The following is a 15,165-nucleotide window of genomic DNA, read 5'->3' as shown; positions in this document are numbered from 1 at the left end:
TCCTGTTTTGTTTTGTTTTTATGCTCTATAGATTGAGCTCCCTGATCTGGGCACATTTTATAAGCTTCGGATTTGGCATGAGAAAAGAAATCCTTTTGCTGGCTGGCACCTGGATAAGGTGAGAAGACAGAAATGAAAGGCACAGCTGAAAAACCACATTGGTCAGGGGAACGTGTGCTGTCAGTGCAGGGTTGCTGTGTTCCTCAGCTGATCATTGACTTTGATGAGTTTCAACCCTTTACAAGAGTCGATCATCTCTTTACAAGGGTAGATAATGGCAGGACAAGGGGAAATGGTTTTAAATTGAAGGAGAGAAGATTTAGGTTGGATATCAGAGGGACGTTCTTTACTATGAGAGTGGTGAGGTGCTGGAACAGCTGCCCAGAGAAGCTGTGGATGCCCCTTTCCTGGAGGTGTTCAAAACCAGAGTGGATGGGGCTGTGGCCAGCCTGGTCTGGTATTGAATACGGAGGTTGGTGGCCCTGCATGCAGCAGGGGGATTGGAGCTTCATGATCCTTGAGGTCACTTCCAACTCAAGCCAATTCTACGATTCTGTGGTTCTATGTGCAGTGCTTAAAGGTCCCTCCAATCACAGACTCTTCTGGCTGAGGGTTGAAGGTGTAAATCCTACACAAAAATAGGAATTGAAGGGCAGCCCACTGTAGCCTGTGCAAGAACATGCACAGAGCGATGGATTCATTGCATATTTTTGGAGGAAATTCCTTGTCCCTCCCATCCCACTCAGTAGTTTGATCAGTTTGACCTTCCATCACATTTCCTTTGCTCCACCTGCAGTGATTACTGTGCCATCAGCCCTCATGTAAGTCTGCTAGGGCAGCAAATTCATCTCTAAGCTTCACCACTTCTTCTCTAGCACTTGGAAGACTTTTTCTGCACTTAAGAAAATAAACGCTTTGCTTTGCAGCCATAAATATCTGTGATGATAAATCACAATTTACCACTTAGGGATTTTTCTTCCGTGGCTCTAATGTGCTTTGACAGATTCTACTCTCTTGCATAGTCAGAGAGCTGTGAAAGCATATGCAGCCAACCACAGCAACAGTGTTGAGAGAGCATCAAGTACTGCTGTGTCTTCCATATGGTGGGAGAGGATGTCTGAATGGGGTCTTTATCAAAGGGAAAGTTGCAGTTAGACTTTGGGCCTGTACCATTTTCAGTTAGTGATGAGCAAGAGTGCTTAGACCTTCCACAGACCTGCATTTCTGTGAGTGTTTTTCTACACAGAAATTGTGTGAGTGGAGGCAAGAAGGACCTAATAGTCTGTGTGAGACTCATTCTGGGCCAAGCTGTCTGAGCAAACATGGTGATGATGCCAAAGTCAGCCTCCTGTGGACAGCAAGTCTGACACTTTCAACACTGAGCTGGCTGCACATAAATCCCACCACTCATGCATCCATTTGAGAACCAAGGAACTTCCAGCTGAACATTGAACAATGCTTTCTTGCAGTCCTCACACATTTCATGCTGAAATTACTCCATCTCTGTGTAGCCATTCATTTTCAACAACAGAAAGAACCATACTGATCAGACCAAAAGTCCACCTAGTTCCTGTGTAATATAAATGCATCATTACAGAAAGTAAGGACAAGCATTTATGCTACTTTCCCCTTGTTCTCCCCCATCTTTTGACTATTCCCAGTGGAATGCTTCCTTCCTGAGCAGATCTACGAAATGCAAAGAGTTTAACATTTCTCTTCCATTTATTTGTTCAGACATTTCTTTCTCCCTTTGAACACTGAAGCTTGCCTTCAGCTTTGCTTTACCAGGGTCATCTGATGACTGCTATTTCTTGTAGCAAAGAGAAGGAATCCCCCTGCCTTTTCCATTCTGCCTTTGACTTTAGAGACCTTCATCCTTTCCTCTCTTTACCTGCTCTTCGGTCCTTAAGCATATTCCTACCTTATTTGCTCATTTGGAAGCCACTCCAGAGCTTTGTCCATCCCTGTTTGCTGGTTTTTTGGGTGTTTCCTAGTTGTGCTGCCTACTGGTTCTGGCTTGAGAGAACCAGAAATGCTAGCACTACCCAGGGTTTGCTCTATGAATTTGTACAGTGGTATAACAATATTTTCTGCTCTGTTCTTTGCTATTCTCTCTCCCCCCCCCCACCCCCCAATAATTGCTAATATTTGAATTATTGTTGTCATTTTTCTTTTCTATTGTGTTTTGCTCTCATTCAGTTTATTTTTATTCTTAACTCAATACTAAGTTGGTATTTCCAGTCTGTGACTCGACCTCATGGCTGAAGATTAAAGCCAGGCTCCTGGGTTTGTCATTGCTACAGAAACAGGATCACAATGCTGCAAAGAAGCCCAGAAAAAAGAATAAATAAACGTATTTTACAAGTCATTTATTTATTATTTTTCCCTCTAGTTTGGATAGGGTAAAAGTTAGAACCCAGTCTGGCAGTGGCAAATGGCCGTCATGGCCTACTCAAAAGCTAGAAGATTCCTCCCTACAAAATTAACTCCCCCTGATGATGAATGACACGATGACTGTGCTTTAAAAGGACATGCCTGCTCTGCATCCTGCTGTCCCCAGCTGAAGATATGCATTTCTTTTGTTTGCGCTGGACATGATGTGGCATATGATGAGCAATTACTCTGAGCCACAGTACCCATAAAATCCATCACAAGCTGGCAGAGCAACTGGGGAAAAGAGCAACAAAAAGATGACAAGAGACTGTGATAGCCTGCACTTGTTTTGGAGGGCGCACACTGTAGCACATAGCTCTGGAAGATGATTTCCTTATTAATGCCTGTTATTTTTTTCCTGTGACCCACTCCTGCTTCTTGGACAGAAGCCTGCTGGGAGCTGGTTGCTTTCTGTCTCTAAGCTCTGAACTCATGCAGTGTTTTGGTTTAATGAAGGTAACTCTGCTGAAAACGCTGACAAAAGACAAATACTCGTTCAACTGTGGTCGCTGGCTAGATATAAATGAAGATGACAACGAGGTGGTGCGGGAGCTCCCTGCAGAGGGGTCTCTGGTGACTGAAGTCATGCCAGGTGAGAGCCATGGGTTCAGTGTTTGGGGCCTGAATAGAAAGAAACCCTCTTTGTTGAGGGATGCATGAGCAGAGCAGTGCCATTCAACTAGCTCCTCTTTCTGGCACTTTCTCTCTGCAGCCTTTTCTGTGTACATCATTAGCTGCATCAGGCATCAGAAATCCCAGGCTCTGGCTCTGAGCAGATTTCTCTCTGCTGGGAGGTGGGGGAGCTCTGCCCATCACACTGATCTTTCCAGAGCTATATCTTTTTCCAACTTGCATTCTTCCCAGTCACTCTTCAAACACGAAAAGCCAGGTTTGAAGGGAAGCTCGTATAAATCATGTTTAGTTGGAAAGCATCCTAAAATTTAAGGTTAGAATTTTATTTAGCTATATCCACCTCTCTACCTATCTATTAATTTATTTACTCAGCTATATGTATTGATGTACAGATGCACAGAAGAGTTGTGCAAGAGCATAGGCACCTTTAAGAGCACACAAGAAAACAGCAATTCTTATTGGGCTGATTATGCTCCAACTAGAAGTTTAATTAAGGAAAGTCACAGAACTTTGTGTTGTTCTTCTGAAGTGGTCACTTCTGTTTGACCTTGGGTCACAAGAATTAAATGTGCTTGGAAGGAGAGTTTTGGAAAGCAGAACAGCTCAAGGTGGCCATTGGGTTTTCTTTTATTTCCACTAAATTACACAGTGGGTGTCCACACTCCATAGACCACGATTCCCCTCTTTGCTGAGATTTCCAATAAACTCAGTGATCTGCATGCAGCTGAGCTGCTCCTCAAAAGAGGAAGGGTAATTGTAATTGCAGATGTTATTAAAATGTAAATAAACTTGTTTTTAAAATGTATTTTTAATCAGCATGTAGAGAGGGCTGCTTGAGCTCAAATGCAGGCACTTTCCCATAAGGAGCAATTGTGCTGAGCAGAGCCAAAATGCAGCACTTGTGTACTGGGAGGAAGGGACGGACTTCTAGTCCCACCTGGAGGAATGGATGGAACACCAAAAACCCTCCCAAGTCATCAAGAAGTTAGAATAGTCTAGGGCCGCTGTCTGTCTCCTTTCCATGAATGTAGGTCTATGGGCTGAATTTTCATGCTGAAATTCCATCTGGGAATGTTTTCTTGTATGGCATAGGAGGCATTAGTTGTGGCTTCAGCCTGTGGACATGGCCTTAGAGGCGACAAGGAGAAAAGACATGACCCAGTCAGTCATACTGCAAGAGACCCAAGGAGATTTGGCCAGCTGGGCTTGTCCACCGCTATGCAGTCAACATAAATCACCCATTCCTTATGTGCCAGACCATGTGGCTCTTTTTAACTCTTTCCTTCTGCCATGCTCTTGCATATCAAAACAGAGGTTTTTCCCCAGAGAGGCTGTTACGTGGTCCCTAGGCATGGCAGGAGAACCATGGCCAGATTCCAGTATAGCCCCACATCCCAGACTGTGAGGTTTACCAAAGGAGGGTGTACCTGTGTACCTACATATGGTACTCCTGAGGGATTTTATGGGTTTTCTTAATATTTCAGGGCTTCCTTTTTTTTTTTTTTTTTTTTCCTTTCTTGTTTTCTTAGCAATAAAGTGAAACTGTTAAGAGCCAATGCAGATACAAATCTACCAGTTGGAAGAGTGAATTCTTAAAGATCAATCGCAAGCTTCTGAAATCTTTGTAAACTGAAGTGGCAATTTAATTGTGTTGTTGAAACTGCTTTATTAATTTCTGCCTCCACAGTGATAAAATACCGAGTGACGGTTTGCACGGGGATGGTAAGTGGCAGCGGCACAGATGCCAACGTCTTTGTCTGCCTCATCGGTGACCAGGGGGACACGGGAGACCGCGTCCTCTACAAATGCATAAACAACGTCAATAAGTTTGAAAAAGGCAACGTAAGTTCAAATAGCATCTCCTTAAGATGGGGCTGGAAAGTGCCGATTAAAACTTGTGATGGTTTGTAGGTGTTTACTGAGGGGTTGCAAACTTGGGTGATTTCCCTACTGGTTTGACCAGGAGCAGAAGGAGGGAAAAAAAATCACGGCCAGGTAGTATCAGAACTGGTTGTGTTTCGAGGTCAAGGGCAGTGTTCCATTCCATGGCAATGCTATTTTCATACATAAATGTCCTAGTTTGCTCTTGAGTTGAGTGCTGAGCATTGAAGTTGTGTCTTCAGACTGGGGAAGCCTCCTGGTAATATTTCCATCTTCCAGGAAAGTTGAGCCTGTTCTGAAAGCTGGAAATAATAGTGAAGAGGTCAACCTGAAGCTGAAGTCCTTGCTGCATTAACAAGCAGATAATATGCAGATTTGATTTATGAGGTCAACCTATTTAATAGGTTCCATTATGAGGAATGCTTTGGATGCTGCGGGTTGGATTTAAATAAGTAAAATACGATCAGCAGTTTGAAAATCTGACCACAAAACATTGCAAATTTTCTGTCTTCTGCATCATCATTTGTCTGAAAATCAGGAAAGAAAAAATGAAGATAAAATGAGGTCAGATCTTCAAAACTGACCATTGGATTTAGGCTTCTTAAATATACATTAATGCTTCAAATTTGCCTTTGAGTGTTCAGAATTTCCAGTTCTTCCCTGAGGTCTCTGCGTTTTGTAGACTTGAGAAGAATTTTCATTAGGTTTATCTTGTGCTGGTTAAACCTGTCTGGAGACACATGGCATTTACGCAGTCATAAAGTTCATTCTGCTTCTGATACAAAGGCTTGTGGGCAAAGACATTGCAAACATTGTATTTTTGCCTGTGCATTTGTATAAATACTCACACGGGTCCAAACTGTAAAGGAGAGTCGTTATGTCACATGGGAAAGTCTTATTCTGTCAAAACGTTAGCACAATGAGTCGTGTTTTGATATTGAAGACTTCTGGTGGAGTTTCAGAGGGGCGTTTGGCTCACAGAAGACAAAAGATATTTTAACACGGATGATCAATCTTTTTCCTTACTCCCACTGAGATGAGCTAAAGGGTAACTTGAATGAAGTAAACCAAGGAAGATAGGAAGAATATTTCGGGAAAGCTGTTCAATGTGATTAATAGTATCCAGGCAATATAAAGCAAACTGGAATCTGATAATGAATAAGTGCTCTTTTGGCACGCGGAGCTGGAAGCTGGTGGGTGAGTTGGAAGTTATTTAAAGATTGATCCTGACAAACTTAGAGCTCGTATGTTTAAGAGACTGAATATCTACCATGATTAACTCAAATGCTCTGCTGAGAAGAAACGTGGCTTAGTCAAGGTGGTCTCTGATTTACAACTCCTTAAATCCAATAGCACCTTGATTACCAGTTTAGCTTGAAAAGCTCGCTTGCAGATGCAAATTAACAGCCTGGATAGAAGGTAAAATTTAAAGATGCCTTTAAATTAGATGTTTGCCCTGCTGCAGTTCCTCCCACTTACTTCTCATTAATTTCTATCAGCAATTAATAAGTAAGACAAACATCAGACTGTACTGACTAAAACTAACACAGTGAGCTTTTGATAACTTAAATTCCCATGCAGCAGTTTTGAGTTTGTAGCCAGCACTTACTCATTTATGGATGCCCATCATTAACAATGAAAACTGTGTCTGTATTTTCAGTTGTCTTAATTTTGAGTCCTGAATAATGGAAGCAATGAGGGTTGCGTTTATAATTACTCTTCCACAGTTGAACACCATCATCCTCCTCCATGGCAGTGGTCTAGAGTGACATGCCCAGGCTCTCCCAGAGAGCTCATGAGCAAGAGTTTGAAACAGGATTTCCTGCCTCTGTGAACTCCACAATAATCAGTTTTCTTTTTTTGCACAGTTCAGGAGGGCAAACAGTGACATGGGAGATTTAAAATGCTGGGAGATCATACATTTATGAATCTAATATTCTACTTCTATCACAATATTCCAGCTTTCATTCTTGGTAGATTAATTTGCACTTACTCCTCCATCTTGCAGCATGCTCATGATATTGGTTTGACTGCAGTAATAAACTTGAGTTCCCTATTTGTTTTTAGGGAGAAATACTACCTCACCTGTTTGTTTTTCTTCTCAAAGGCTGATGAATTCTTCGTTGAAGCAGTAACACTGAAGCAGGTGAGGAGGGTGAGGATAGGGCATGATGGCAAAGGAGGAAGCAGTGGCTGGTACCTTGCCAAAGTGATAGTGAGGGAAGAAGGACAGCCAGAAAGCGAGGCTGTGGAATTCCCCTGCTACAGGTACTGGAAACAATGCTTGTGCTTGCTAATCATGCCTCCCGCTAAGCATTTGCCAGACTTTGAAGATCCTAGCTATCATTCCAAGACTGGAATTTTCCAAGCACAGCTTAATCCTTATTTATTTATTTTTGCTAAGCCTGAAAGCAAAGGGTGTGGATTGGGAGGTTTAAGATGCTGTTAGCTCCCCTTAACCAAGTGAGCAGCAATCTGAACTGTGAACTTTTCATCAATTAGCTCAGCATTACTGAAAATTTTCAAAAGGCAAAACACAACCTTCCAGTCCCATATCCAGCATCACTGCAATTTCCTGCTGCAGAAACATGCTCTGCAATCTGCTGCAGATTGTTGGCTGTATAGCATGTGTGGAACAAAGTTCTGTTCCCTCGCATGCACATCCCATCTTTCCAGGAGTGGTGGGATGGGTTTGTTTGTTGTTTTTTTTCATATTGGGAAAATGTAAAATTGTTCTACTAACATCTTGAAAGCTCCTTGAATGAAGGGAAATGCACATCGAGCTTAGAGAGTCATAGAGGAAAGGGTTGTAAGTCAGCCTTATGGATGAGTTATAACTGTATTCTTCTCTTTCTCAGACAACCAAGTGGCCAAAGGAAATGTGTTGTAGTGAGGCTGCCCACGGGTAGCCAGACCTACATCAACATCTGTCCTGGTATTGACTGAGGTCTGCCTCCACATCCTGGTACAAACCAGAGATAACTGGCTGAAAATAAAACAGGGATAGTTCAGGATAGTTCAGTGCACTGTGCAGTTCCACTTGCCTTTGAAGAAAGTCCACCCAGTAGAATGGAAATCCACTGAGCTTCACCTAACAGCAGCAAGTAGCTGTTCTAAAAATCCTTCTCTGGGGGGACATGTGAAATTGTGAAATTCAAACACAATTATTCTTAAATTGCAAACAAGGGTAAAATCACTAAGCTGATTACTTGCCTCTTGCCTCTATAAATCACAAAGAACACCGCTGTAATCTGGGGAGTCAGCGTAATATAAACCAGAACCCAGCCCCAATACTTGGAGTGCTGACCTCATATCCTCCAGGTTAACTAATGTGGTTCAGAAGAAGCAGAGTCCATGGGGTGTTCCTCTCAGGCCAGGGACAAAAAAGGGAGGGAGAAAAAAAAACACAACAAAACCCAAGATCATAACTCCAAAATATATTCACCCCAATATGGGGTGCATTCAGGCTTCAAGTCACAAGTGATGGAATTCCACTCTTCCTGCCTTTCTCACAGTCCCTTTTTCCGAGTGAGATCAGTACCATTCATGTGGCTTCATTTGCTGTCCTTGTGCCAGCATTATCTCTTCCCCTCAGATTGAGAAGGTAACATGACTGATCGCCTCCAAACACAGGGAAAGCTGCTCCCTATCTCTATCTTTGGTGCCCGTGTCTCTTCAGAGACAGGGGCATCATCGCAGTATACGGGTGTCGTCATGGAGTCGAGACATCTGAGGGAGAAGGTGCTCACCCACTGCATCCTCCGTGTGAAGGACAAGTATCTCCATGACCTGCAGCATTTGGAAGTTTCCCTCCAGTCCTGTGGGCCAAGGACAGCTTGTATCCCCACTGCTTTGGCAGATCCTTGGAAGGAACTTCTTGGTTGCTTCTTCAGAGCCAAGGTATTGTAGAGGACTTGGCCAAGAAGAGCAGCCTTCTCTTAGTGAGCCAATGCAGTGAGGTTTGTTAGCCAGTGTAAGCCAGACTCCATCCCAGGGAAGCTTCCATTTCTGCTTGGCTAGTCTGAGGCCAGCCAGTGGACATGCTGATGTTTTCACCGCCCCCATCTCCAAGATGTGATTAACTTCAACTCCTGCAACCTCCTGTTGCTGTGTCCTTTCTGAAAGATACTTCACTCATTTTTGCAGCTTAATTGCTGCTGGAACTCAGCTAAAGGACAAAATACCTTCCAGCAGGAACACATCTCACCTGTGCAGAGATCACCTGATACTCCTTACCTCTGTAAAAACTAAGCTGTACTGGCACGTTGAGAGCAGATCTTATGACAGAGAGCTGGCTAAGCAGTTTCCACTGCATCTGATGCCCATATGACATTCATATACATCTTCATTGCATATAACTCACTGAAATCTCTGTTCTAGTTTTATATATATTCATACACGTGGTTATGCTTTGTCTTTTGATTTGAAAGCTTTTTTTTTACGACTCTATAGGAAGATCTATAACTTAATAGTCACAACAGCTCTTGGAGAAGAACTTTGTCTTAAAGGGAGCCAACAGAGATGAAGAGAAGATAAGTGGATTAATTGTGAATCTGTGTCAGGCTCAAGATGAGCAGCCAGAAATGATGACTCCCAGGCCTGTGCTTTCAAACTCTTAAAGTAGCTGGCTCCAAAGAGAATGGCTTGTAGCTCTTTTTAGAGTCAGTGATATTTAAAACAGTCATTTGATATTTGCATGTATGGAGAAAATACAACTTCTCCAAGTGTTATTTGTGGAATTACTAGTACCTCACTTGGGTGCATTGCAGAATTATTCCTCCTTTGTGACCTCATGAGATTGTAATATTCATGATTGTTGGAGCTGAATCCCAAATCCTCTACAGAAGTCCAAGAATGGACTAGCTGACATTCTCTAAAATAACCTATTTTTCATAATATTTATATCCCAGACCAAAATGAATTTTCGATCAGGTAGTCATGAGTTCATGATAGCATACAGTTTCACATGCTGTAAATTATTACGGTTCTGCTGAATTCTTCAGTAATACTTAGTTGCAATTTTTTCTAAGCATATGGACTGCAATGTCCCATTTCTTTCTCCAGTAAAAAAAGGGCATAATTAATTCCCTAAAGAACAGTGAGCAGACCATGAATAGATGATGCACCAGGAAACCCCTGTGAAAGAACATTTATTCAATCAGATGCCAAAGTGCTCATCATACCAAGGATCCAGAGAAAATTCCTTGAGTTTCACTGAATACGCTACAATATCTAATTTGTACACACCCATATGCGTATGTTGTATTTGAAGACACACACAGATATGCATGTATGTCTGAATTTGTCATACTGAGTGACAGTATTTCATGGGCATGACAGTGATGGGTTGACAGTTGGACCTGATGGTCTTAGTGGTCTTTTCCAGCTTTAAAGATTCTACGATTCTAAGAAGTTGGCTGGATGCACTAATCACTCTGGCTGCACACAGGCTACCATCTGAAGGATTTCAAATGTTATTTGATACCATTCTCATTTTTCTATTGCTTCTTTGACTCTCTGGTCCTCTAGACATTCATGCTAGAGTGCCTTCCATGCAACATTTCTGCCCACTTTGGGTTACTGGACATATAATATCTCTTTAAAACTAAGTTCTTGATACACCCTTGCAGAAGCTGTAGTGGCATGTGAATTAGTTGCTCTGAAGCTGTATAGAAACTAAGCAGACTATGGCAGAATGAAAGAATATTTTGACAGGTCTTTTGTACTAGGAATATGATAGAACTATGCTGAAAAAATCCATTTTCTGTTGCCTGAAGTATTTATAATGTGTCAATCCACTTGAGTTCAGAGGAAGACTGACTATAAACCCCTGGTTGCCGTCTGCTGCTCAGTGATATGCTATTAGAAATACGTTGGAGTAAATTTAGCATATTGCAGCACATGTGCTGAAGAGAAGGAATACAGTAGCATTGTTCATCTGAATATTCCTCTGCCACTACTTAAAGTCACCTTCTTGAGAAAATAATGCTATTCTCATTACTGAAACAGCCTAAAAAGCCACAGCGTTAAGCCAGTTCTGCTGATAATCCTCCATTTCCAGTCCAAAGCAAACTCCTTTCCTTGCCATCAGTAACTGCCAATGTTGGTAGAGGGAAATTATCTATGTAGGGGCACATCCTCCCTTATTGGATGCACTTTTCTTGTCCTTCCTCGCTGCTGACACCATACTGCACACAGAGATCTGTCTCTCATGGAACGTATTTGCATTCTGCCAACTTAGTGGAGAAGGGTGATTCTCCCCTCTCCATCCTTAAAACATCAGCAGTGGTGAAGGTGAAAAAAACCAACAGCATGTACACTGGCAGCAGAAACTGCAGCTTTCAAGGCACAAAGAACAACATCAAGAGAGCAGAATTTTATTCTAGCTTGTGGCTTCTGCTTTCCTGGGAGCCATGATGAATTCATTGATCCTGGGATGACTGAGTTTGGTTTAGTTGGTCCTCCCAGTATAGAGAAGAACCTTGTCTTTTGGGATTATGTGATCCCATAACATTTGGATACGTGTCCAAGGATGTGAATCCTTAGCCAGCAGAAAGAACTACATGACAGAAGGGTATTAAGGACCAGTTCTATCAGGTAAAATGCATCCTCCAACCCCAAACTATCAATTCATGCAATGTCTTCCTCTTTCAGGACTTGATGTCTCAGCATGCTCCTCTTCTGCTCTCCTTGTACTTCATCCTACACAATTTTCTATTCTTCTATCCCTACTGCACCTCTCAACCACCATCAAAGCACAGCACCACAATGAGGACCACTCCTGGTGTTAAATCTTACTGCTGAACCCCCTTAGCTCTTAGCCATTCTCAAGCCATATGCACATGGCCACCTGCTTTGCAGTGTGAAAGGGAAGAATACGGGGTAGGCTGCATACCCGACAACCTGCAAAAGCTTCTAGGGGGGGCTGTGGATATGCATGTCTGTGTGGGGGGTGTGTGCTTCTCTCTTTTGCATGGGGACTTAGCTGCTGCTGCTGCTGCTGCTGCGAGTGGCCATCTCCAGTTTGTGTTTGGACTTCTTTCCTGGTGATGGTTTCTGCATGGTTTCACTGGGTATATTGTTTTCCTCTGTGTGGAGAGGGAGAGGAGGACACTAAAAAGATAACATTCCTTCAGGTGGATGAAATGGAGGTCCATCATCCTGGGTCTTACTGAATACTTGCTTGCCTACTACCAAGCCCTACTGGCCATGACTGAAATCTGTGTTGTTTCTTTACCAATGAGATAGCACAAAAGTGTTTCCTCCAGCTACCAGCATCAGTTGTTCATGTCCCCAGCCCCCAGTTACAAGTGCCACTCACTGCTTTCATTTCATGTTGGTTCATCAGCAGAATCAAAGGTAGAAACCTAACTGGGAAGCTGGCTTCTTTCCGTGGTCTGCTGTCACCCATGTAGCTGTGTGGCCTTCTTTAAAAAGAAGCAGATTCTGAAAACATGTTTTTCTGTCTCTAGTTCTTGGAATTATGACTTTATGCAATTTAAATACTCTGCATGGCCTGCCAGAGCTTGCTCCATTGTTCTTCATTCACCCCCAATGGTTTTAAGCTGTGTTTTTGTTTGCAAAGGATGCTGCTGCCAATAGCTGTGTACCTGGAAACAGAAGGCGTTCTGAGAACTGCTCCTGCTCTCACAGTCTAATATTTGGGGACTGACATCAGTGGGGGAAATCTGACCTTAGGTGGATGCTTTTGGGAATATCTTGTGTGGGTAAAAGTGCTTTTGGAAGTGTGAAAAGTGAGAGACTTCCACCAGAGCTCCTTCTATATGCCATACAATGATTACCATACAGAGTACAGTGCATTTGGGCTGTAATTCCTCCAGGGGCAGCCTTGGAGGTACCAGGTTTGAAATCGGTTCCCCTCCATTTCAGATTTCTTCCATGGGGACTGTGGCTTTCAGATGGTTCTTCTTAACTAGTCTAGTTGGATTGTTAGGTTATTGCTGAGGAAAAGGGAAATCCTGCTTCTGGTACCAGTTACCACCTCATATAACATCCTGAAAATGGGAACAATAAAATTCAGATGCTCCTTGCTGGAGTGAGAAGGGAAGAGAGATGATAGCACAGACTAAGCAAACACTAACAAGAAAGAAAAGACAAAAAAGGTTTCTAGTAGCTGATGTAATAAAGATGGCAATCAAGACAGCTGGTAATGAAGGCTGCAGGTAATTCTGATCAATGAAAGTCACAGCTTTTGAGAGGCAGAGACTGCCCATTTACAGGAATAAGTCATGTCTGCAGAGCTGGTGTTTGCCCAACAGATGGAAAGCACAGAGACACTTACCCGCTGTGCTGAGAGGGACTCTGGTGGTTTCTCTTCTCGGAAATCTATAGGTTAGAAGGTCCAGTCAGGCTCCTGCAGATCTAAGGGAGATCATTTTGACATTTGGAGTTTTACTGTGTATGGAGCCAGACTGGATTAGAAGAGGTCTCATAGGTCCTAATCATTCCAAGATAACTCACTTCTGTTTGTAACCCAGATGGCTTGACAAAAATGAGGATGATGGTCAGATTGTCCGAGAATTAGTGCCTGCTGGAGAGTCACCGTTGCTAAAAAGTGAGTTTAGCCTGGAAAAATAGGACTGGATTGTGCTGTGTGTGCACCTAATTACTTGCTTTACTCAGTAATCCATGTTAGTTCACAGCAAATCTGTGAAATGGGCTTTTTTTTTCCCACTCTTTTACCGGGATGTTTTTACATAGAAGAAAGTTTTTTATTTAAATTGATGAATTAAAGCTATTGAATTAAATTGCAAGTATAAATATATATATATATATGCAGTGAAATCACCCCACTTTCCTGAGCTCATTTTTATTACTTGGCAATTATCTAACAGTGAGTGGAAGGGAAATATTTTTCTGTTTGTTAACCTGACTGCTGCCTCTGTTGTGTGTTGGTGTATATGCAGTTGGACTTGATGATCTCTGAGGTCTTTTCCAACCTGACTAATTCTATGATTCTATATATCTCAGGTGTGACAACTACCTTTACATGTTTATTTTGTACATTAATCTTACTTTAGATGTCAGTTATCACATCAGTGTGAAGACGGGAGATATCCCTGGGGCCAGCTCAGACTCCAAAGTTTTCATCAAACTCTATGGTGAAAAATCTGACACCAGCAAGGAGACTCTCTTGGTCTCTGACAACGACCTAGGCAATTATTTTGAACGTGGCCGAGTGGATGAGTTTACTATAGATACGATGGATATTGGGAAGGTAAGCATTAATCACAGATGTGCTGTGTGCAAGTGGCTGAATTCAGGTTCAATATATAGCAAAGGGTTGTAAGAAGTTCTAACATTAAGAAATATATTCGGTTTAGACTGTTGCATTGGCAGTCTATGTGCTGGTGTGTGAAGTGGCTATTTCAAGTTTATTCAAATATATACAGAAATGACTTGGCTGTAACTAAACTTCATTTTGCTTCTTTTTGATCTCATGTTTTATTGTTTGTTTTGTTTGTTTGTTTGTTTTTTAAGATCAATCGAATACTAATTGGACATGATAATGTGGGTCTCCGGTCTGGATGGTTCCTGGCCAGTGTTCAGATCACAGTTCCAGTCCAGGGAAAGCAGTATATGTTCCCCTGCAATCGATGGCTTGACAAAGACGAGGCTGATGGCAGGGTGGAGGTGGAGGTCTACCCAAGTGAGATTTTGCCCATTGAGAAATGTGAGAGAAGACACATTGAGAAATGCATGCTTTTTTTTTACGTAGATAGGATTAAATTTGTATTAGTAGTGTTGTTGAAGACCAGGAAAGGCATCAAAAAGTTCCTGTCCCAGACATTGCCAGGTGCTCAATCCACAGTTTCTGACCATTTGCATTCCAGTACCAGCGGTCTTTGCCTTTTTCACTGTTACATGCTTTGCTGCCCAAATCCTGCACAAACACATCCTATCCTGCCTGTAGTACCCCACAGTTTAATACACGTGAAACAAATCCCTGCTGTCCATTTGACTCTTAGCAGAAAATCTGCTTTCTTTTAAAACTTGAAACTTGCCTAGAAATCATGAGAAAACATGTTTTTTCCTCTGCTCTGTGAAACTCACCCTCTGTTATTATATACTCGGCATTAGTTAACCACTCAATAGTTAATACTGAAATGGAATTCTCTTTTAAAGCTCTGTCTTGCACCTCCCTGACACTACTTAACACTATAGAAGTGAAAACTAAGAGTAAGGATGGTCACCTCA

General features: G+C 42.3%; 1 protein-coding gene across 1 annotated transcript in view; it reads left to right on the top strand.

The window, feature by feature from the left end:
- Positions 1–15,165, top strand: part of LOXHD1 (lipoxygenase homology PLAT domains 1) — a 121,597-nt gene that overhangs the window by 42,437 nt on the left and 63,995 nt on the right. The window contains exons 11-17 of the mRNA XM_085528198.1: positions 32–118; positions 2,890–3,025; positions 4,754–4,908; positions 7,055–7,215; positions 13,446–13,522; positions 13,989–14,185; positions 14,449–14,641. Coding sequence (XP_085384324.1) covers positions 32–118; positions 2,890–3,025; positions 4,754–4,908; positions 7,055–7,215; positions 13,446–13,522; positions 13,989–14,185; positions 14,449–14,641 — 1,006 coding nt within the window. The remainder of the gene's footprint in view (positions 1–31; positions 119–2,889; positions 3,026–4,753; positions 4,909–7,054; positions 7,216–13,445; positions 13,523–13,988; positions 14,186–14,448; positions 14,642–15,165) is intronic.

Source organism: Coturnix japonica, chromosome Z (assembly GCF_054131305.1).
Source record: "Coturnix japonica strain WE chromosome Z, WE-NBRP24, whole genome shotgun sequence".
NCBI lineage: Eukaryota > Metazoa > Chordata > Aves > Galliformes > Phasianidae > Coturnix > Coturnix japonica.
Note: the sequence above shows the minus strand (reverse complement) of the source record. Positions and strands in the feature narration are given on the sequence as shown.